Source organism: Candoia aspera, chromosome 2 (assembly GCF_035149785.1).
Source record: "Candoia aspera isolate rCanAsp1 chromosome 2, rCanAsp1.hap2, whole genome shotgun sequence".
Taxonomy (NCBI): domain Eukaryota; kingdom Metazoa; phylum Chordata; class Lepidosauria; order Squamata; family Boidae; genus Candoia; species Candoia aspera.
The window spans coordinates 234735354-234759875 of record NC_086154.1 but is presented as its reverse complement, the minus strand read 5'-3'; the positions used below and the strand labels follow the sequence as shown (position 1 = coordinate 234759875).

Sequence of the window (24522 nt, the reverse complement as noted above, 5' to 3'; positions counted from 1 at the left end):
AACAGTTCAGCTGGGATGCCGTCGTCTCCTGCTGCCTTGTTATTAGCAATGCTTCTTAAGGCCCATTCAACCTCACTCTCCAGGATGTCTGGCTCTAGCTCACTGACCACACCATCAAAGCTATCCCTGACATTGTTATCCTTCCTATACAGGTCTTCTGTATATTCTTGCCACCTCTTCTTGATCTCTTCTTCTTCTGTTAGGTCCTTGCCATCTTTGTTTTTGATCATACCCATTTTGGCCTGGAATTTACCTCCAATGTTTCTAATTTTCTGGAAGAGGTCTCTTGTCCTTCCTATTCTATTGTCTTCTTCCACTTCTGCGCATTGCTTGTTTAAAAATAATTCCTTATCTCTTCTGGCTAACCTCTGGAATTTTGCATTTAATTGGGTATATCTCCCCCTATCACTGTTGCCTTTTGCTTTCCTTCTTTCTTGGGCTACTTCTAGTGTCTCAGCAGACAGCCATTTTGCCTTCTTGGTTTTCTCTTTCTTTGGGATGTATTTTGTTGCCGCCTCTTGAACAATGCTGTGGACTTCTGTCCATAGTTCTTCTGGGACCCTATCTACTAAGTCCAGTCCCTTAAATCTATTCTTCACCTCCACTGCATATTCCTTAGGAATATTAGTGAGCTCATATCTAGCTGATCTGTGGTCTTCCCTAATCTCTTTAGTCTGATCCTAAATTGTGCAATAAGTAGTTCGTGATCAGAACTACAGTCAGCTCCAGGTCTTGTTTTTACTGACTGTGTAGATGTCCGCCACCTTTGGCTGCAAAGGTTGTAGTCAATCTGGTTTCGGTGTTGTCCATCTGGGGAAGTCCATGTATAAAGCCGTCTCTTAGGTTGCTGGAAGAGAGTGTTTGTTATGCACATTGCGTTGTCTTGGCAAAATTCTATCAGCCTATGTCCTGCTTCGTTTTGTTCACCCAGGCCATGCTTACCTGTAATTCCAGGTGTCATTTGACTGCCCACCTTAGCATTCCAGTCTCCTGTGATGAAAATAACATCTCTTTTAGGCGTGTTGTCCAGTAGGTGCTGCAGATCCTCATAGAACTGCTCTACTTCAGCTTCTTCAGCATCTGTGGTTGGGGCGTATATTTGGATCACTGTGATGTTAGATGGCTTGCCCTGAATTCGAATTGAGATCATTCTATCATTTTTTGGATTGTATCCAAGCACTGCTTTAGCCACTTTACTATTAATTATGAAGGCTACTCCATTTCTTCTGTGGTCCTCTTGTCCGCAGTAGTAGATCTGGTGGTCATTTGATGTGAAGTGGCCCATTCCAGTCCATTTCAATTCACTGACGCCCAAAATGTCTATCTTTAATCTTGACATCTCCCCAATAACCACATCCAATTTGCCCTGGCTCATCAATCTTACATTCCAGGTTCCAATGGTGTGTTGATCCTTAGAACATCGGATTCGCCGTTCACCACCAGCACCGTTGGCCGCTAGCCGTCCTTTCGGCTTTGAGCTAACTGCGTCATCACGTCTGGGGCTAGTTGAACTCATCCTCTGTTCCTCCCCAGTAGCATTTTGACCATCTTCCGACCTGGGGGGTCTCATCTTCCGATGGTATACCGACATATCTCTGGTTGTACTGATCCATTTAGTTTTCATGGCAAGAATACTGGGGTGGGTTGCCATTACCTTCCCCAGGGATCGCATTTAGTCTGACCTCTCTGTCATGACCTTCCCGTCTTGGGTGGCCCTTCACGGTTTAGCTCATGGCATCACTGAGGTGCTCAAGGTAACGATCCTTTGCTGAAGCTCACAGCAGTAATCATATATAAAAATAATCTTCCAGAACTCTTTTCTAATTGGCTGTCCATTAATCCCAGCAAGATGAGTTCTGGTTCCAGTTGAATGTTGAACTTTAAAATTGTTTGTATCATTATATGTATTTGAACTCAGAAATTTCTGGCTCTTTTACAAGCAAATGTTCCTGTTCCAACAACTCTTGAAGTTAACAATTTTTCTTTTCCTACTGTTAAAATGCTTGTTGTGCTGAGACCCATAAAGACATTTTTCAGGCACAGTCTGGGTTTATATCTGTTCCATATTCTCAATATGGCACTTCTAATACAATGATTCTTAAAATCTACATTAACCTTAACTTTATCGTACCATAGAAAACCATGCCATCTGAACCTCAGATTGTGCCCTTCTAAAATACTTTTATTTCTCAGCAAAACCACTCTTTCATCCAAGCTAAGCAGCAGGCTGCAAAATACAGTTTCAAATCAGGCAGTCCCTATCTTCATTCCTTTGAAAACTTTTTCTATTTTCAAAGACTAGAAATTTAAAATAACCAATAAAACCCTGAAATTCCATGTGTATGCTTCTACAGACATTCCCAAGTCTACAGATATGCTACTAAACAACATGCTGGCAGTTAGAAGCTAGTTGAAATCATCATTGCTGTGGTCAGTGGATGGTTTTGACAGATGGCTTATGGCTAGACTGTTTAATCATTTCTCAAAATTCACTCCAGGATTTACTCTGCACTTTGCTTGCTTATCTTGGCATGCCAAGATAAAGGAGGAACAAGGTTTAGCAGCACATTCACTTGGTCTATGCAAGCCTGAACAACTTTATAAAAAATGTACCATCTCCCTCTTCCACCCTGCTGTTGTATCTGGCACAGGTATTGTGACCCCAAACTTTGAGATCTCCTTCTCTGGTATTATAAAAATCACCTGATTCTACAAGTCCATGGAAGCAGGGACATGAGAAGCTGGGGCAATACTGGCTCAGGGATCTACTCAGGGAACAACTTGTTTCTATTTCCTTTTTTTTTAACATAATTTTTATTGAAGAAATTTTTAACGAAGTAAAAATCATAAAAGAAAATAAAGATAATAAAGAAAAATAATAAATAGTGAAAAGAGAAAAGGAAAGGAAAGATAAAAGAAAAATTATAAAGAAGATGGAGGAATGGAAAGGAGAAGGGGAGGCATCTAGAAATGGGTAGATACATTAGTGGAAAGAAGCAGAAAGGCAGAGAGAAAAGTAGCAGAACCTATCCTAACATGGAATAAGAAGAAGCAAAGAAAAGACAGAGGTAAATGGGAATAAGTAAGGAGATCAGGAGCCTTCTGATACATTACATTATATTCATTCATATTATTTGGGGGGGAATCCCATTCTTTGGTACACAACTGGAAGTGTATACTTTTAGATGCATGCGATCAGATCTTCTAATTGCTATGTGCATTCTGAAATGGAACCATCCAGCAACATTTTTAATTTGTTTTATTAAATTTAGAGGCCGACCAACTTCAGACAACTCTGGGAAGTTCACATTTTAAAAAGTAAGAAAAACATACAATAAATAAAAATAAATGTTCATCTAGAAAAAATATACAATATACCAAGGACGATTTGTGGCATCTTCAACTACTATAAAAAATGTAACTTTTTATTTCCATTAGATGGCTTGAACTTTTGTTTCAGCTGTTTCGCTGCACAGAACATGGAAGTTTTGGATGCTCATTAAATCTGCTTATATTCAGGCAGCAACACTTACAGGTTTTCACATTAAGTATACTCAGTTGTAATACTTTGAGAAATTGCACTGGTTGTCTCTGCAGTTCAGTTGCAGCTAATTGTTGAAGCTTGTTTCATATTTTAGGAACAACTACAAGTTAGGAATGTTAATACATGCAAACAAATTAAAATTTGCAGCTCTCAGAGAGTTGCTTAGGGAGTAACATATATTTTACATTATCAGAAATTAGGAGACTGTACCAATTTTCTCCTTTAAAGGCCCATATGCAAGCTGATATGGCTAGTTCCTCTTATTTTATGGTAAAACACGTCTATAAACAGTAACCCAGTGCCACAGTGTGAACAAATAGAAAATCATCTACCACACCATTTAGACAATAGAAGACTTATTTGGGAGAGAGGATGGCAGGTGGCATAGGACCCAGTTATTTAAGGGACTGCTTGTCTCCCACAGTTTCTACCCATGTGGTATGATCTGGCAGCGTGGGCACGCTCTGGGTCCCCTCAATTAAACAGTGTCATCTGTTGAGACCCAGAAAATGGGCCTTCTCTCTTGCAGCACCTGCCCTCTGGAATAAAGTACCCCCTGAGATCCGTATGGCTTCCAGCCTGATGTTCCTGAAGGCCTTGAAAATCTGCCTATTCTTCTAGGCCTTGGGATAGGGTGGGTGGGACCCCCTGTTTGTGATATTTTGTGTTTTGATATCTTATAATTATTTTATAGTTATTTTTGTGATTTGTTCTTCTTTATTGTATATTGTTCTTTTTAGGTTGCTCTTTATTTTTGTGAGCTTCCCAGAGTCAGTTGGGGTTGTGAAGCATCAAAATTGAATGAATAAATAAATAAAATAAATAAATAAAATTTTCATATTCTTAAGGGGTAAACCTGGAAATGGGTATCTTCTGATTCATATAACCTACCAAAATCACAAAATCTATACCTTTGCTCTAATTCAAAACAGAGCCTGAGTGATGTTTTGCCTTACATCACTGGTAGTGAGATTGGTTATGTTCCTTAGCTGTGGAATATATGATTACTGTACTGGAAATTGATAAGAGTTTAATAAAGGCAATTGATAGAAGTTTCCTCATTTGAAGCATTTTTCTTTTAATGAAATCTGATTTCCAGCGTACATGAACTTTGCATGCTATCATTTTAAAAAATATCCCATACTGAAGATTGAGAAGTAAGAAATATGGAGTCCTTGGTGTTCTCTGAGCCTTGTTGTTTTCTTGCAGACATTTCATTGCCAGACTAGGCAACACCTTCAGTGCAAAGAGGGAGTGGGCCTTGCTCTCAGTTTATATATGGTGGCTTGCCCTGCTTGTGTTGGTAGGGGTGTTGTTCTCTCCTTGGGAGTTCTCTGATTGGGCTGTTGTTTGCTGCTTGGTTGATTGCCTGAGTTAATAGTTCCTTGATTAGGGTGTATTGTGCTGTTTGATGTTCATCTGGTGTTAATCCTAGTGTTGATTTTTGCATATCTGGGTGTTGATTGCTGGCCAGGGAGTATACTGGTCTTTTGGCTTTTCTATTGTCTCTTTTGAATGGTACATAAATGTTGTTTACCTCTATGTGTCTGTTGATGGCTGCTTTGTCTGAGTGCCAGGGTTCTAGGAATTCTCTGGTGTTTTTGGATTTGGCTTGGTTTAGGATGCTCACGGTTTCCCAGTTGAAACTATGGTTGAGTCTGTCCACGTGTTGTGAGATTAAGGAGTTCTCATTGTGTCTTCGGACTGCTAGTTGGTGTTTGTGGATGCACTTTGCTAGTCTTCTGCCTGTCTGTCCTACATAGTGGCTGTTACAGTCTTTGCATTGTATATTGTAAATAACTCCTGTTTTTTCTTCTTGGGCTATTGGGTCTTTTGGGTTGCTTAATATGCTTTGAAGAGTTTTAGTTGGTTTATGTGCTACGGTGACGCTATGTGGTTGTAACAGTCTGTTGGTGGTTTCTGAGATGTTTCTGATGTATGTAAAGGATAACACTGCCATAATGTAAGAAAACTTCCATTTCCAACCACAAATGTTCTGATAACCGATAGAATGAACAAAACAACCCTCTTAAAATAGATTCTTAGAATGTTATATGATTCTGTATTTTAGAATTTGTAAAATATGTTATCATTTCTGATAAACATTCATAAAATTATGTGTTTTTATAGTAAATATAAATGTAAATAACATATGTATTTTTCTCACATACTTGCTAGAGGTAATCACTTGGGGAACAATGAATAAACTCCCCAACTGCCAAGCTTGGCTAATACTGTATTTGAAATTGGCATCCTTTACTGTTAGTAATGAACATGGGAAATTTACCATTTCCTATGCAAAAATTAAGCACTAGAAACTAGAAAATTTTCTGCCTTACATAATTGAGCATGGATAAAGTCTAGGGGTGAAGATGGTCCAATTGCCCAAGTATTTCTGAAGATTCAGTTTTATGAGCAATTGGATTAATTGCACATAGCAGGAGGAATACATTGCAAACTCTTGCTCCAGGGTATGTTTGTGAGACTTATGAAATTATGAAGAATTTCTTTTTGAATTTGGCCATCAGACTCTGAATCCTCAGTATGCTGCTGCTACTGACCAAGTTCTATTTGTGGATGCTCCCATTGGCATAAAAGAGATGACCTTTTATTTATTTATTTATTTATATTTATTTATCAAATTGGTCACCACTCATCTCCTCCCACCAGGGGGACTCTGGGCGGTTTACAACAATAATCAATAAAACAATAAATATACAATAAAATCACCATATATAAAAATACAATATCTAAAAACAGTTACAAGTAAACAATATATATGTGTTTAACTCTTAAATCCAATAGAGTTCTTTGCTTTAGCAACTGCTAGTATTCTAGAATTTAAATATTCCTAATGTTTTTTGAAAATCAAATTTTCCAGCCTATAGTGTGTTAATGGACATGTTTTAGCCATTAATTTCATATACCTAGGTTTGTTCAAAACTTTAACTTTTAGTTTTTGAATTAATTGTTGAAAGTTTTGCAAGCCAAAATATGTTCACAAAGCAAGGATACCTTTTCCATCATGACACTTAATGTGATATTAATGTTCCTTACTTTACTTACACTTGACTTATAATGTCAATACTGATTTTCAAACATTTTTCCCCAGGTAATTAATAGCCATCCAATTTAAAACCCATATCCTTCTATTCCTCCAGTAATTAATATGTAATTAATAAAGTTCCAGGACATGGTTGTCATTAGTCCTTAAGGGAATACTCTGAACATCTTTCTGAAGTAAAAATAGAGGCACTGAAGTATATGTGTGTGTTCATACTTATCTATATATGTATGTGTGGGTAGGTATATATGTGTCTTTGTATATGTACTGTATCTCTTCCCACCCATACCCGTTCCTGCCAGTGGTAAAGTTAATGATTATGCTAATGTGATGAAAAAAAAAATTCTGTGTTTCAGAAGTGGGGTGAGGTCCAGGAATGTGAGAAGCTATATGCTTAAGTATTGAATTCGATTGATTGATTGATTGATTATGTATTGTCAAATCAGTGTCGACTCTTAGCAGCCACATAGATAAATCTCCAGGATGATCTGACTTGTTGTCAGGTCTGCCAAAGGTGCACCCGTCAGCACTGTCATTGAGTCCATCCACCTTGCTGCTGGTTGTTCTCTTCTCTTTCCTTCTACTTTTACCAGCTGTTCTGGGACAGCTAGGTCTTCACATTATGTGTCCAAAATATGAGAATTTGAGCCTGGTCATTTGTACCCCAGGTAAGAATTCTAGATTAATTTGTTCATTTTCTTGGCTATCTATGGTATTCTCAGAAGTCTTCTCCAACACCAAAATTCAGAAATATCAATATTCTTTCTATCATGTTTCAAAGTGCAACTTTTGCTTCCACAGAGGGTCATAGGTCAAAACCATTGCTTGCACAGTGTTCATCTTTTAGGTATGGACATGTCACAGCATGTGAATGTGTTTTCCAGGGCCTTCATTTCTACCCTACCAAGTGCTGTTTGGCAGTGTATAGATGCAGCCAAAAGTATTGGTACCCCTCAATTTTTTCCCCCCAAAATCCCAATTTTCTGTGAAATAAGTTGAAACAGACCCAAGTAAATGGCATCTGCCATTTCTTTTTTCATAGTTGATAGACAAAGCACTTTGTTTTGGATGTGTGACATAACATATTCTTGTAAATAATAAAACAAATGAAAATGGCATTGTTCCTCCGCCATTTCTAAAACAAGCTTTAATATCTGGCATCCCCCTTTCCATGTAGGACTCTAATGTTCACTGGATGATTATTTCGTCAGCATGTGAAATTGCATCCTATTAAGTCTCCCTTCTTTGGTATTGGTATGCAGTCTTTTCCAATCTGTTGTCTAGTGTATTGTTCCCACATTTGATGTTATGGTTTGGTTCTTCTGTTGCTTGCCATATTTCTGTAGATACTCCATCAGTTCCTGTAGTCTTCTGACTTGGTAATAATGGAGTGCTTATCTAACTTCATTTTGTAGTAGTAGAGGCCCTTGTAAATAGGGAATATCTTTTAATGTTGAATTTAATATTGAATTATCTCTCTTTAATATATTCCCATCTGTGTGCAAAGGTTATCGCTGCAGATTTTTACTATTTATGAGTCACTTGGAACCAAAATTCCATTTTAAAAAACAGCGTGTTAGTTTTAAGTCTGCCTGTGTGCAATTTGGATTTTTAGATGAATCAAGATAGGTAATGCGACCATCCTGATTGCTGTCCACTAGAGAGCAGCACTGCTTTTATATCTGAAATTAAGAAGTGCAAAATATGTGGATCACTTTTTTCTGTATGTTGTTGTCAACTGATCCTTTAGGCAGAGCATGTTTGCAAGCCAGTTTACGTTTAAACCACTATGGATTATTTGTGTAAAATTAACTTTTTCTGACTGAGAGCTCAATTTTACAACTCGATTATGGTAGTTGCTTCTCATAGATGGGAACTAAACAAAGCTAATCTGTTTTTAATTTCCCTCTTTAACACAGAGATACTGAATTTTGCAGGGAAACCAATTCTTTTTCAGAGTATCAAATGTCACAATAACCTAAGAGACTTAGTAAATGCCAAAATAACTATTAAATGTTGATACAAATCAAATTGAGTTTTTAGTGTTTTTCAGTATTAAATAACTGTACATGCCATTCTGTTCCCCAGGCTGGAATACTTTAATGGTTTGATTTGAAAGTCGAATTATAGTAACTATATTATAAGAAGAATAAAACTAAAGAGAATAATATCTTGCAATCATATGTTCCTAGATGTAACTGTGAATCTGCCAATATAACAAAAGGTGGTAGGGGTGTTGCAGAGAAGCCTGCCTGCCTGCCTGCCTTCTGTGGCTTTACTTTGCTTGAAGCACAGCTGGAGAAAAAATTAAAACCTGCAGGGTGTGTATGTTAAATTGGAGAAACTAATTGTTTTAACAACTTCATGTTTTACCATGTAGTTACTTTCTAAAGTAACTTTTGTTTACGATTTACCTCTCTTTATGTCACTAATAAAAGAACAAGAACAATTTGAAAAGCTTTTGATTCCTTTGGATTGGTTTATGCTAAGTTTATGGTTTACAGTAGCTACAAGGGTGTGGATTCTTTTCATGTCTGCTCAAATACCACTCTGGTGTTTCGGGTTGGAAGATAAATTCATTGTGCAGTTTCATTATGCATTTGTCAACTTTGGGCTAATTATTTTTATACAGCTAGGGCTGGGCCTTTGGTGATTGTCTTTCTTACTAATAGGATTCTGTCTGCTTCAGCAGGCAGTAAATGAAGGCTTCATGTAGAGAGTAGGAAAAAAGTTTTAGCACGAATGGGCTATTGTAAAAGCTTCTGTTAAATTTGAAAAGAGAAGGAAATTGAACCTGGATCAGAACTACACTTAAAAAAAAGAATGTGGTAGTCCTAGTTGAAAAGTGTTGCAAATATTTTATAATCAGAGATTCTATATGTGAATAAATAGAATGTTTTTTAAAAATAAGGAATAATGTAGAGGCCTTCTGATTTTGAAAATTTTGATTTCTGGACCATCTTAGAAACTTTTATCTACATTCGAAGAGTGAAGAAGAGACTAGGAATAGAAGTACTGGTTTAAAAATCAGTTTATTACTTTAGAATTTAAATTAGGAATATTTTCCGTGATTAGACATTGCTTTACTGTATAGCTTCCCTTGAAGGATAAGGGTAACTGTGTATACTTTGGAGTTTTATTTTTTTCTTCTTTATGAAAGTTATCAAGCATTCCTGTAAGTATAGATCTCTTTTTCAGAATGGGTATACATCAAAATGATCGACCTTTAATTTCAATATACTCTTCAAAAACAAAACCACCCTCATGATGTTTATATGCAGTTTATTGTTATGCATACTGCAGATAGTTGGGAAGAGAAGGTGAAAATAAGGCTCACCGTATTTCCTTGAGACAAAAACGGGACATTGGGATGGCAAAATGGGACGGGGTTAAACTTATGTAATATTCCATATTCATGAAAAAGATGATAAAAAAGGTTATCAACAGTAAGCTGGGAAGGTGCAGGAGGGGGAGGTGCAGCAATGGTTGGGTCTGGAGAGGCTGGTGCAGGGGTGGCCTTGGGTGGAGAGGTTGCAGGAGGGCTGAGGGCGGTGGTGAGCTGGGACGGGAGGACAGGAACGAGGCGGCAGGAGGCTAGAGAAGTGCAGGGGGGCTGTGGGTGGCGGTGAGCTGGGACGGGAGGACAGGAATGGAGGAGTCCAGTGAACGGTTGTCCCCGACAATCTGTTCCTCTCTGGTGCACCCTTTTATTTTATTTTCTTCCTGCCATTTTGGCCTGAGAGCCAATCGGCTTCTTTTCTGCTGGGTGCGCTTTTCCAACTGTTTTCCACTGCACTGATTTGCGGCAGCAACTCTTCCTCTTCCCGCTCTAGGTTTCCCGCTGGATTGAGAACTACTGCCAAGTCAGCCTTCTTTTCAATTTCAAGTTCAATTTTTCCCTGCTTTTCCCAATAATGGCTCCAACGTTTTTAAAAAACAGGACCAAATTGACATTTATATTAAAATGACGGGATGGTTGGGAAATGTTAAAAAAAAAAAGGAACTGTTGTATGGTCAGTCTAGCTTTTCATAATCCCTGTCAGATTTCTATAATTAATGGGAGTACACAAAGGAGTTTAAAAAAAAAAAAAAAATTATACAGTTTAATAATTCCAAGTGCCTTAATTAACTTGCATATTCTTCCCATATAAGAAAAATGGGTATTAATATATATTTTTCTTTTGGTAATAATTTTAGTACAATAAAATTATTTTAAAAAACTTTTAATTTGTTAGCTTCATAAATTAAGATTAGAATGTTTAATTTTAATGAGAAATAAAGGTATGGTGTAGTTGTAGTTTATAATGTATACAATATATTTAGGACCAAAATTTATTAAATTTCATTTTTCATTTTAGTGTTTGAGGGAAGAGTCATGAGAAGTATTTCAAAATGAAATATTTGGCCCTAAATTGGTTGTTATTGCTGTTATTCCTTAGAATGCCTCCAGGCTTCAGGTGGATCAACACAACTTTAGAATTAATAATGGTGGGCAGCTGAAAACCAGTCTTCACTTTGAAGGGAGGGCTCCAGTGTGCTACCCTGGAAGTAGCAAGGAGTGGTGAAATTGTCACTCTTAGTATCAGAGATAAATTTAATAATAGCAGCAGGGCAACCAGAGAATGCTGGATAAGAGAAGAAGTGTGGAGACTAATGACAGTTTTAAAAAAAAGAAACCTATGGAGAGGTTATGGAGGCTGCAAAGCAACTTGGTGAAGTTAGGGGTATCTTGGGAAGTTTCTATATATACATGCCTTGGATATAAGGGGCTGTAATATATTGTTTGTTTGTTTGTTTGTTCATTTATTTATTTATGTCTCAAATTTGTACTACCACCCATCTCCTCCCGAGGAGGGACTCTGAGTGCTTCACAATAAGTTAATCAATTAAAACATTAAAACAATAATCATAATAAAACATGAAATATAATAGTATACAATACAATACAAGATTAAAATAAAATAGAAAAAATAGAAATCCAGATGGCTATAAAAGATCGTAAATATGAGAGGAGCACTCTAAGGTGCCAGCCATCCCCAAGAATGACTCCTCCCCCTCCACACCCAAGAATGGCAGCAAAGCCAAGTCTTCAGGGACTTCCTGAAGGTCAGAAGGGATGGAGCTTGCCTGACCTCTGGTGGCAGGATGTTCCAAAGGGTGGGTGTCACTGCACAGAAGGCTCATTTCCTGGACCCCGCCAGATGGAATTCTCTTACAGACAGGGTCCGCAACATGCCCTCTCTGCATGATTGGGTGGGATGGGTTGTCGTCATAGGGATGAGATGGTTCCTCAGGTAACCTGGCCCCATGACATGTAGGGCTTTAAAGGTTATAACCAACACCTTGAATTGGACCCGGCAGAAAACTGGTACCCAGTGCAGCTCGTGTAGTAGAGGTGTTACATGCATCCTTTTAGGGGCGCCAAAAATAACCCACGCAGCTGCATTCTGGACCAGCTGAAGCTTCTGGATACTCTTCAAGGGTAGCCCCATGTAGAGCGCATTGTAATAGTCTATGTGGGAGATGACCAGGGCATGAGTGACTGTTTGAAGGGCTTCCTGATCCAGGAAAGGGCATAACTGGCGTACAACCTGAAGTTGCGCAAAGGCCCTCCTGGCCATGACTGCCACCTGCTCTTTGAGCAGGAGTCGTGAGTCCAGGAGAACCCCCAAGTTATGCACCGGGTCTGTCTGGGGCAGTGCAAGCCCATGCAGAACTAAAGGTGACAACTTCCCAGATACAGAGGAGCCATTAACCCACAGCCACTCCGTCTTACCAAGGTTCAGCTGAAGCTGTTGTTCCCCATCCAGACCCCCACAGTCCCCAGCACCGAGAGAGGGCAGTCACCGCATCACTTACCTCACCCGGGATGGAGATGTATAATTGGGTATCACCAGCATACTGATGATACCTCACCCCATGGTGACAGTTGATCTCACCCAGTGGTTTCATGTAGATGTTGAAAAGGAGCGGAGAGAGAACTGAACCCTGCATCACCTCACAAAGGAGGGGCTGAGGGTCGGACCTCTTGCTCACTATCACCACCGATTGGGACCAGCCCTGGAGGAAGGAGGTGAACCAGCGCAGAACCACGTTGCCCACCCCCAACTCCCTAAGCCATCCCAAAAGGATACCATGGTCGATGGTATTGAAAGCCTCTGAGAGGTCAAGAAGAGCAAGGATGGATGCACTGCCACCATCCTGCTCCCGCCAGATATATTCCTTTGCCATGTGTATTGGTCTCCTAAGTAGACCACCTCTATCATTTTAGAGCCATTACGTTCTCCAGTTAGTGGCTGTTCAACATGTCTGTATATGTTTTCTTTACTGATGTCTTTGAATGTTGCCTGGGTGTTATTTTTCTGAAGAAATGTTTACTTTCCACAGCCCATAATATCTGTGACCATGGTTGCTTACCATTTTAAATAGATTTGTCTTAAACAGTAAAGTGCTGTGTGAGACTCTACTAGTCATCTGACTTGCATAACTGCTTGCAATATTAACTTGGCTTAGATACAATAGCAACATTAATCCCTGGCACATGGGAAGTTAATACTTGGTTGAAAACGGATTGAACGGATTTCTTATTATTACAGCAAAATCTTATTTTTTCAAGAGATTCTGAGATATTTATTTCAAAGAGATTTCTCTTAACTAATTACTTAAGTGACATGAAAAGCACCCAACCAGAATTGACCCTATTGTGCCTTTGGGCTATGTTTGCTTTTATAATAACATTGACTTTATATCGCTTGCAGTTTAGACTAGAACAAGAGTAAAATGAACCTTGAGGCTATGAAAAACCATGAGAGCCCCAGCTCTGGTGCTTTTCTTATGTGAAACCAGGCATAATCGGCTTCTGTAGTCCCAAGACACAAATGATAAAGAAATAGATTAATAAGAGTATTGTTTACTTAATTATCACCCTTTCCAAATTGATAGGAGAAACATAGATTTTAACATTTTGCTTAAGGAAAAAAAAGACTAAATGGTACTATTGGTATTGCTTTGATAGGAATTTATTTTCTTCTTGGAAGTGAAGAGTGAAAATGGTATATTTAATCTAAATAAAATAAATACATTGACCTACAAAGAGTGCATTTAGGAAAGACTTACATTTTTCTAAATTAGTATAATGTGTTACAAGATTTTGATGCTGATATACTTAATTTTTTAAAAAAGAAATTACTTTTCATTTAAAGAGAATCTGCTTCCTGCTGAAGAGGCTAATATTTTAATTAAGTCTAGAGTGAAGCTTTTTGAGTATCTGCTGATAAACTCCCACTTTTATGTTGATGGTAATTAAACAGATCCCTAAGGAGCCCAGGAGGCACTGCACAAGGCCCATGCTAATTGTCAGACACGAGACACTGACCAGTTGGTTTGCTCTTGAATAGCTGATGGCGTGCTGTCAGCACAGCAGTTTTATTTTTATGTATTGTGAGCTGTTGTCAGGGCTAACTGGGTCCTATTGTGGCTGAAGATGTTGCGCAAATTGAGGCAGATGGCTCTGATTCAGACACGTGTCATTCAGAAAGGGGAGAGGGAATTGGCCCTGCAAAGTGGGGTCACTGTGGGTCGCAGACCTGCTCCACACTTGTTAGTGTTTTCAAAAGCCCATGTGCAGCAACTTTGTTGTGCCTTGGGTTCTTCTCCCTGTTTTTTCAAGCAGAAGAAGCGGGGGGGGGGCAGTTTGCTTTGTGGAACATGGAAAAGTAGGCTCTTGCCATGTCTCTCCATCCTGTCTCTTGGGCCTGGCTGCGCATGTAGAATGAATTAACAGGATTGACAGAAGTTCATTGTGCCTAAAATGGCTTTTCAATCAGTTGCAGTGCTTAAAAGACTAGAGTTTTTCTTTTAATTCCATGTAATGAGTAGGTTTTTCATGTTTTGGAATTTAGTAATAGAGGATTAGAGCTCCCAATTCCTTTTATTGGCTAAAGTCATTAGAAATCTATTTAATGTTCAGATAAGTAAAACTGAAAGGATTTGTTAATTTGAAAAGTTTGAATCTTTGACAGTGCTTACGGGTATATGTTGTGGAGGCCCTTCTTTACTGATCACCATATATATTATATCAACAAGACTTTAGCTCTTGAATGAATGCAGTTAACCTTCAGATCAGTTATGTACTCTGAGAAGCTGTTTCAGGCAAAGTTCAAACTGAACTTTTGATGTTTTAAGCATTCTTAGTTTTCTTGTGTGTACTGTACATTACAGTATTACTTACGTACTGCATCATGCAGTGTTAATGGTTTGACTTTGGAGAAGCTTTCTGTTCTGTGGGTGTCTTTTGAAGTTTCATCCCGTTAATCACTGAAACAAACACTGCGTTTTATTTTAGTTTTGTAGAGATGGGCTCACCAATTTTGTTTTTAATCTGTTAGGTTTGCTGCTAAAACTGTGCACAGTGGGTCACTTGTGCTTGTCACAGTGGAGCTGGAGGAAGGATCCACAGCACAGCTCTTCATCAACACGGAGAAAACGGTGATTGGCTCTATTCTGCTGCGGGAGCTGAAGCCTGTCCTGTCCCAGGGGTAACCCGCTTACATCTGGACTTCAGAATCTGGCACAGCACAACAGTGCCTGGCATCCACCACGGCTGCCTTTCATTTATAATAATAGCCTTTCCATCTGGCAGTGGGGGAAGAATACACTCTTGACATTCTTGTCTCCTGTTTTAGAATGCTAGAGTATCCCTCTGTCACACAAACAAGTATTTTGCATCGCTCTCCCCTGCTTTCTAACAAAAAAAACATGTATTTTACTGTCAGTTAAATTTTAAATGTTACTTACACATTTTCCCTTCACTCTGCTAGTTTCATTATAATTTTTCTATTTTCTGTGGAAAGAGAAAAAGGCTGATAACCAAGTTACTTACAAAAATCAGTAGAAAAATCAGTTTATTTAGAACAGTTAAATAATGTTTGTGGAAATCAGTATGAAAAGGTCCATCATGTAGGATTTTGGTATGGAATTTGGGGTGGGGAGGGGGGGCAGTCAGTTGAAAGGAATAACGTTTTTAGTGTTTATTGTCCAGTGGTTGAGTCTGTATTTAATCATTTATTTGTATCTGCTTACCATAGTTGCTATAACTCCTAAATATTGAGATAATAAAGTCACATTATGATAGATACGAGTTTTTCTTTTTTCCTGATAACTGGATAACACCCCTATTGATTTATTATAGTCAGTTGATATACCTATACACACACGAATGCACGCACGCATGCACACATTTAAAGACTGCTAGAAAAAAATGTGTTACTAAAATAGCACTAAATAGGAGGCTGTGCAGATACTTCAGGCAAAAAGAGCTGCGGTGATTCAAAGGTTTGGTGCAGTGACTTCGCAGTCCACCTTCACAGCCTTCTGGCCATGCAGTACCTCACTGCATTGGATATCCCGGCAAAATTACTTTCTGTGCATGTACTTGCATCCTCAGAAGTTCTCAGAAGGACCACAAAGTAGTCATGTTGAGCTTTCAAGAGACCTTCAGAAACCCAGCAGAGAAAGAATACCCTGCACAGTCAATGCATAGACTGTAATTGTTATTTTAAAAAGTTGCTAATATTCCTTGTATAAGTCCAGTATTATTAATTTTGTTGATTTTAATAGCATACGAATAAAAATTTAGTAAATTCCATTTCTGAAATCTTTTCCAACAGTATTGCATTTGTTCAATTCTTCTTGTATGACAGTGGTCTTTACTGTTTTCAGCATGTTCCTTTTCAATGCATTCCTATCTAACTAGTATCACTTCTTTGATAGAATGCTCTGCTTCAACAAAAGCTGGGAAAAAAAACAGCTGGAAAAAAAGAAAACGGTGGGCAGAAATTTTGTGCATTCTCCACTGTCCCTCCAGCTCTCATCCCTACTTTAAAGGCTGTTACAGGAGGTCTTGGAACTTACCTGGAAAGTTTTATGGTGGCCGCAATGGAGACAGAATTGTGATATACGAGAGCAACAAATTGATAATAGGACTAACATTAGGTAAAGGTAAAGGTTTCCCTTGACATTAAGTCCAGTCGTGTCCGACTCTAGGGGGCGGTGCTCATCTCCATTTCAAAGCCGAAGAGCCGGCGTTTGTCCGTAGACAGTTCTGTGGTCATGTGGCCGGCATGACTACACGGAATGCCGTTACCTGCCCGCCAAAGCGGTACCTATTAATCTACTCACATTGGCATGTTTTCGAACTGCTAGGTTGGCAGGAGCTGGGACTAGCAACGGGAGCTCACCCCGTCACGCGGATTCAAACCGCCGACCTTCCGATCGGCAAGCTCAGCAGCTCAGCGGTTTAACCCGCAGCGCCACCACATCCCTAACAGGACTAACATTATTGAGTTCAATAATTACCTTGATAATGCACATAAAACTGATATGATCTAAATCCAAGCCTGCTTTTCTTGAGTGGATCATCAGTGAAAAGCTGTTTTAGCTTCTCATCTTCTGTTAGCTTGAGGGGCTAATATTTTTTTTTCTATTGGTTGTATTACCATTTAAAATATTAGGGAAATTGATTAGGTTTCTGTGGAAATCAGAGCCATGGAAGTTAGAAAAATTAATTAGTAATTTCCAGTTAAAATGCATTTTTACATCTGTCTGCTGTACTCTGCCATCTAGAAACTCAGTGGCGTAGTTGCATGGTATTTCTATACCATGGATGTGTTACATGAGATACACCCATCATTGGTTTATCTCATATATAAGAAAGGGCTGTAGGGAATTCACTGATCTACTGAGCATGAACTTGATGAGATATATTGGCATTCTTGGCAGTGTCATTGGCTGAGGCCCAATTTTATATTTTGCTCCCATTTGAAAACTACTTCTCTAGAATTAGCTTATGTGATATCTCTCTAACATGTCAGTGTGTCAAATGCCATCTGATCTTGTGTAGTATTGCATCACCAGGGCCACTGAGGTTTAATATGAAATAATTTATGAATTGGTTCCAGCTAATATTCTAAAATTACATAAGATAGAGATCCTCTCATAAACGCAGCCAATTCTCCCCACACGTTTTCAGCCTGTTTGCCAAAAATGTACAGTGCAATAAAGAAATAGTACCTATTCTCATCATATGCTGACACAATCTTATTATAACATTTATGTGTCGCTGACACTATATAGAGCAGTCAAATTATATCTGTCCACTGCTATCTGTTTGCTAAGTTAGTTAACAGACAAGTAGCAATGGGAGGAAGAGGAAAAAGTAGTTGTGGTAGTTTGGCTCTTTTTAGTTATAATTTTGTCCCAATTGATTCAATCTCATATTGACTTTCGCTGGGAGGGGAGCCTCACAACCCTTTATACAGCTCATATCAATAAGGAAAACATGGGAATATTGCATGATTACTTAGCACTGAAGCAACCTTTATTCCAAGGACTTTGGCTCTGAGTTTTACATGAGGAAACTTAACAACTATGATACAGGAATGTCCTTCAAGACTGAATGTGTGGTAGAATATAGGTATATCTAAATATCATTTAGGTAGTTATTGAACCCAATTGCAAATAGCTAGTTTCCCTTTTGAACTAATACTATGCTGGCTGAAGCTGTGATGTATCCGAATCTTAGTCATTTCTAGGTATGCCTCATGGAAAGTGGGGGAGAGCATGTGGAGGTTACATATTGTCAATGTATTGGAAATTAAGCCATAGGATTAAAGTTTGGGAAATCCAAATGTCTATATTAAAAAGCAGATTTCTAGCTCTTCTCACTGTTGTGTGCCTTAAAATGTGGGCAGTACTTGCACATTTTTCAGAAAATAGAGGTACAGCAGAAGCATTTCCCTGTTCCGTGGGAAAATCTCAGTGTGAGTATATCCAAGGCAGGAATGGGCAAACTGGTTCTCAGATTGCTGCAGGGAAGCCCTTTTGAAATTTGATTGCAAATCACTGAACACTGATAGGGTAATCTTCTACTGAGTTCTAGAAGAAAACCAAAGAAATAAGCAAGATGTGCTCGTATAGACCTAGCGTACCTTAAACTGCCACAAAAACTGCCAGACCACCCCTTATCCCTTGTGGCTTATGACCACCAAAAATAATAATGAAAAAATAATGAAAAAGACCACCAAAAATAAATAATGAATGCAGAAGGAGTCCCGCCTGTCATCTAAGGCTCTGAAATCTAGAATAAAGTCTTAGAATGCAAGATCTTGCTGGAGTTACAAAACTGAATTTGTTTGACTCAGCAAAACTGAAGCCCTTTATTCTGTAGGAAGAGCTGGCTAATAATCTGAACAAGTAAATTTTACTTCACTAGATGAAGCAGTAAACCCTACCCTATGACGTTTCCATAAGCTCATTGCCCTGAAGACCCCAAAATACTAGAGGTAAAAATCTCTGAAATTCGTTTCTACAAAAATGCTATGAAACCTTGTTAACAATCCCCTGGATATATGTGTCAGCATAGAAACATTTTCCTGTAAATTAAACTTCTACCGAGTCTACTATTTTGTTAAAAGGGTTTCTGTATATAATTAACATTCCTATTACTGAAGTGTCTTATTATGAAATGTACATTTGTTAGATATTTAATTGGCCAGTAATAGATGATTTCCTCTGTCCAATATAGTTACTTTATCAGGCTTTGTAATTTGACTCTTCAAATAGCAAGTTAGTCTCAAGTCTTAGGAGTACAGAAAAATTCTGAAGTATGGTCTGGTCTAGCACAATTCAAGTTGATACATACTACTTCATGCAAGTGATTCACTTATTCAGTTATTGAGCTTATGCGTATTATCAGCAAGAATTACTTATAGAAAGGGATGTTTTAGGTCAGACAGTGGAACTTAATGGTCTTCTAGGTCTTACTGGACTGTACATAATTTGTGTCTATTGGCTGTGTTGGCCAAGCTAATGGGGATCTGAGTCCAAGAACAGCTGGAAGATTCTGTCTTTTTAATATGTTATCTTCACTATTATCAAGCTTCTCTAGTTAGAAAGATTTCAAGTATTCAAACCAACCTGTGTAAATATTTATTATTTATTAATTTATTATTCAAGTTTTGTTACTGCCCATCTCCCCAAAAGAGGGACTCTGGGAGGTTTACAATAAAATTAATACAATAACAATAAAGGTTAAAATCCCATAAAAATAAAAACAAGTTACAAATATAAAATACAATATAAATATAAAATCCAAGGGGCTCTAAAGATTCCAATCCGGTGGGAGGGGCTCTAAGGCACAAGCCACCCCCAAGAATGGCTACCCACCTTCCCGCCCAAAGTGAGACAGCAGAATCAAGTCTTCAGGGCCTCCCTGAAGGTCAGGAGGGAAGGGGCCTGCCTCACCTCCAGAGGCAAGATGTTCCAAAGGGTGGGGGCCACTGCATAGAAGGCCCACTTCCTGGACCCCCCCAGATGAAATTCTCTTACAGACATGGTCTGTAACTTGTCCTCTCTGCATGATCAGGTGGGGCAGGTTGATGTTATGGGGATGAGACGGTCCGTCAGGTAACCTGGTCCCATGACATGTAGGGCTTTAAAGGTGATAACCAACACCTTGAATTGGACCCGGAAGCAAACTGGCACCCAGTGCAGCTCGCGCAGCAAAGGTGTTATATGTGCCAATCTAGGGGCACCAAGAATAGCCTGCGCAGCTGCGTTCTGGACCAGCTGAAGCTTCTGGATATTCTTCAAGGGTAGCCCCATGTAGAGTGCATTGCAATAGTCTATATGGGAGATGACCAGGGCATGAGTGACTGTTCAGAGGGCTTCTCGCTCCAGGAACGGGTGTAACTGGCACACAACCCGAAGTTGAGCAAAGGCAGGAGCAGGAGTTGTGAGTCCAGGAGAACCCCCAAGTTATGCACTGGGTCTGTCTGGGGCAGTGCAACTCCATCCAGAACTAATGACAATTTCCCAGAAGCAGAGGCGTCATCATCCCACAGCCACTCTGTCTTACCAGGGTTCAGCTGAAGCCTGTTGTTCCCCATCCAGACCCCCACAGCCCCCAGGCACCAAGAAAGGGCAGTCACTGCATCACTTACTTCACCCAGGATGGAGATGTATAATTGGGTATCATCAGCATACTGATGATACCTCATCCCATGGTGACGGATGATCCCACTTAGTGGTTTCATGTAGATGTTGAATAAGAGAGGAGAGAGGACCGAACCCTGCTGCACCCCACAATGGGGGGGTCGGTCGGATCTCTCACTCCCTATCACCACCGATTGGGACCAGCCCTGGAGGAAGGAGGCGAACCAGCACAAAACCACACTGCCCACCTCCAACTCCCTGAGCCGTCCCAAAAGGATACCATGGTCGATGGTATCGAAAGACTCTGAGAAGTCAAGAAGAGCAAGGATGGATGCGCTGCTCCATCCTGCTCCCGCCAGAGATTATCCATAAGTGCGACCAATGCAGTTTCTGTCCCATAACTGGGCCTGAAACCTGACTGGAAGGAGTCCAGATAATCCATTTCATCCAGGACCTTCTGGAGTTGCAACGCCACTGCCTTCTCAACCACCTTCCCCAAAAAGGGGAGGTGGAAGACTGGACGAAAATTTTCCAGCATAGTTGGGTCCAATGATGGCTTCTTGAGGAGGTGGTGCACCAGTGCCTCCTTAAAGGCAGCCGGGAACACCCCCTCTCTCAAGGATGTATTTACCATCGCTTGGACCCAGCCACATGTCACCTCCCAAGCTGCCTTCACCAGCCAGGAGGGGCATGGATCTAAATGACAGGTGGTGGCATTCACAATCCGGAGGATCCTGTCCACTTCCTCAGGTCCAATAGGATCGAACTGTTCCCAGATAACAGGGCAAGAACGTTCCCTCAGCATCTCCACAGACCCTGCTAAATATAAATCTAGATAGGTAGGCCTTTTTCATCATGGCGCTTTTAGCATTTTACAGTGTTCGTAAATGTTCCTCTTTATTTTCATATATCATTCATTTCTATGCCTGGTAATGATGTAGCAGTTTATAAAAGTAGATTAAGATTTGTGGTCCACTGATTATTTTTAAAGCAAATTTTATATTATTTTTCAATGTTGTTATTAAATTCTAGCATCAAAACAAATGCACTGGGAGATAATCACTGGTCTATTTTATTTAGAAATATTTTATAAGATGTACATACATGTTTCTTTTATGATTTTTGATTTTCTGGAGTAATCCATGTACTTGTGTGTGTGTGTTTTATTTCTATGCTTTCTAAAAAACTGTCTATACATTTGTGAGCATCGTTTTTTTCTCTCTTGTTTCTCTGAGGATATAATCCTTTATAACAAGAAAGGCATCTCAGGGGCCACAGGATAATTCAGAATTCTTCTAAAATCAGAGCAAGAACTCTATCCAATCCTAGAGGGGAAAATTTAGTGTAAAATTGTCTTGGTAATCTGTGAGGTTGATACATCTTTGATATGGATTTAAGGCAGGGCAGGGATTGTGGAACTGCTAAATACAAAGCCCTCCCAGTCACCATGTCCTTGATGAGAAAAATGAGTATTTAGTTTATATTGGAAAATGTACACTGTTTAATGAATGTACATGGACAATAGTCCCCTTCATCAGATGCAGGGAGTGTTACCTTGCTTGGTGACTAGTTTATGCATCTCATGGACTATTGGCCACTGGTATTTATGCTGTAAAGTTCCACAAGACCCTTTGTTGCTTTTACTGATACAGCCAAATGCAGCTCATACTTTAAAAATGGTTTAAACTGGATTTCATTAAACATTTTCTATTTATAGCCTATCTGCATTCCTGACAATTCGCACAAGGAAATAATTGACTTTTTTCTGCTATGATGTTTGCCAAGTTGCTATCAAAATGAATAAAGGTTTATTTAAAATCCGTCTTGGTTAGATATCTTTTTGTATGCTTATTCATTTGGGAAATGGTCCATTAATTAGCAATTGATTAAACTTACAAACAATTATTAAGTTACTTTTTTTAAAACATTGACACCAATCTTTTAAGAAGATTCCAGCTTGTCAAATGCTCTTGTGAAATGATCTAGTGAAATTAATAGTGATTATATTTTTCTGAAAAAAATAATATTCTTTTGATTATATATACACACACACACACACACGGACACACACACACACGGACACACATACATATATATATACATATACATACTCCATTTTGATTTTTGATGGAATCAATTTTATTTTTTCATCCATTTTTTAAAAAATGCATGTCTCCAATACATTATTTCTTTCTTGATAAATTGTAAGTAGAACATGGTTTAAGCTCTTTTGAATTTACTCTTTTTTTTATAGTAGCTTCATTGCTTTCTTCTTTCTTCTCATGTGATCTTCTCATGTGTTTATTTTTAATAACCTTTGAAGATGTAATGGATCCAGGATCATGTTGACTGTTTTTCAGATTGCTGCTGTTGGGCCATGTAATTCATGCTGTTTATCATTTATCCCTCTTGTATATTTCAAGCTTCTATCGTCCATGGTTGTCATCAGATGTAAGATGGATCAATCCAACATTCCCTGCTAACAGTCAGTCCTGGTTGAGTTTGGCAGATTTTGGCCAGTGTGCCAGAAGCTCAACCAAAGCCCAGTTTTACCCAGGTATGCTAATGATATTCTTTACAAGCAAGAATCCCTAATTAGAGGATACCTTGCAAGCCAAAATATGTTGCCAATATCAGATCAGCTAGGTGATATGTAAACAGAATATTTTTATTCTAAAAATGAATTATTTAAACTAGTAACCTAATGTTATTCACTTTTAATCTGCCCATTACTATTTAATAAACTATTCAAAATTTCTATTCCAAAATACCTCTTTGTCATGTTCACTGTATCAATGTAGGGGCATTGTTGATTCTCGCAAGCTTCGAGGCACCCTTCAGTATCTGGTCCGATGGAAACACTTTCCTCATCCTGAATGGGTGTCTGCCCACCATATTAATGCTCCTGCTTTAGTTAACCATTTCCACCTTGCTTACCCTTTGAAGCCTGCTGCTTAATGTATTCTTTATTTTGGGGGGGCAGTATGTCATGTTCACTGTTTCAATGTAGTTTATACATTGTAACGTTTCACATGCCATGGTGCTGACGTGTGTTTCTGTTTGGGAGGGAGCTGCTGTGAGACCTTGTACCAAGCTCTGTATGTGAAATCAGTACAATGGAATGTCTTTGGGTTATGTTCTCTGTTCAAGGCCTTTTCCCGCAGACCATCAGAAACCGTTAGGAGCACCTGGGATTGTGAACTTGAGAAGATTCTATGGGGGGAGGGATTTCATTTGCACCGGGGTTTTTTACTTTGAATTTGGCGTGCTTTCATCATTCTCAGCTTTCTCTGTGATCCTGCATACTATTCTTTAATAAATCAGATATCTTTGAATTCCTACTTATGAGTCTGATGGTGTTTTAGAATAGGCAACCATTACATAAAGCTGAGAATCCCAAAGTTGTACCGTTAGCTCCTACCAAGATCAGTCTCTTGTGAGGGAAAATAGTTAACGATGGCTGAGTCAAAATCCACGACCGGCGGACTCAAGGAGACGGCTAGCTTGATGCCCGAGTTGACGGTCAAGAGCGGAGAGCTGGATCTCACCCCAGAACATTCAGAATCCTGAGACCTGTCAAGGGAGGAATCGAGTTCCAATTCTGATGCAGAGGAATCTGACAACGGGGAAGAGCCAAAGCAACCGGCACCCAGCGAATTGCTCACAGAGTTGATCACCTTGGATGAAGTGGGGGAACCCCAACCAGGGATGCTGGGGACATCCAGGAAGTATCGGCTCCCTCTAACCCCAAAGAATCTACTACGGTGTCAACAGAGAGGAAACTGGGCACGCGAAGGAGAGGGGACTCTCAAACCCCTGAGAAACTAAGAATGGTGGAAGCCAAATTAGAATCGATGGAGTACATGTTGAGAAACCTGTCTTTGTCACTGGAGGGGCAGGGGAGGTGCGGAGGAGATCCCAG

The 24522-nt window shown here is 39.3% G+C and overlaps 1 protein-coding gene across 1 annotated transcript in view; it reads left to right on the top strand.

The window, feature by feature from the left end:
• The window catches only part of AP3B1 (adaptor related protein complex 3 subunit beta 1), a 199117-nt gene extending 182850 nt beyond the window's left edge, over window positions 1-16267 (top strand). Inside the window, exon 27 of the mRNA XM_063295553.1 lies at window positions 14996-16267. Coding sequence (XP_063151623.1) covers window positions 14996-15149 — 154 coding nt within the window. The 3' untranslated portion in view covers window positions 15150-16267. The remainder of the gene's footprint in view (window positions 1-14995) is intronic.
• The last annotated feature ends 8255 nt before the right edge of the window (window positions 16268-24522 follow it).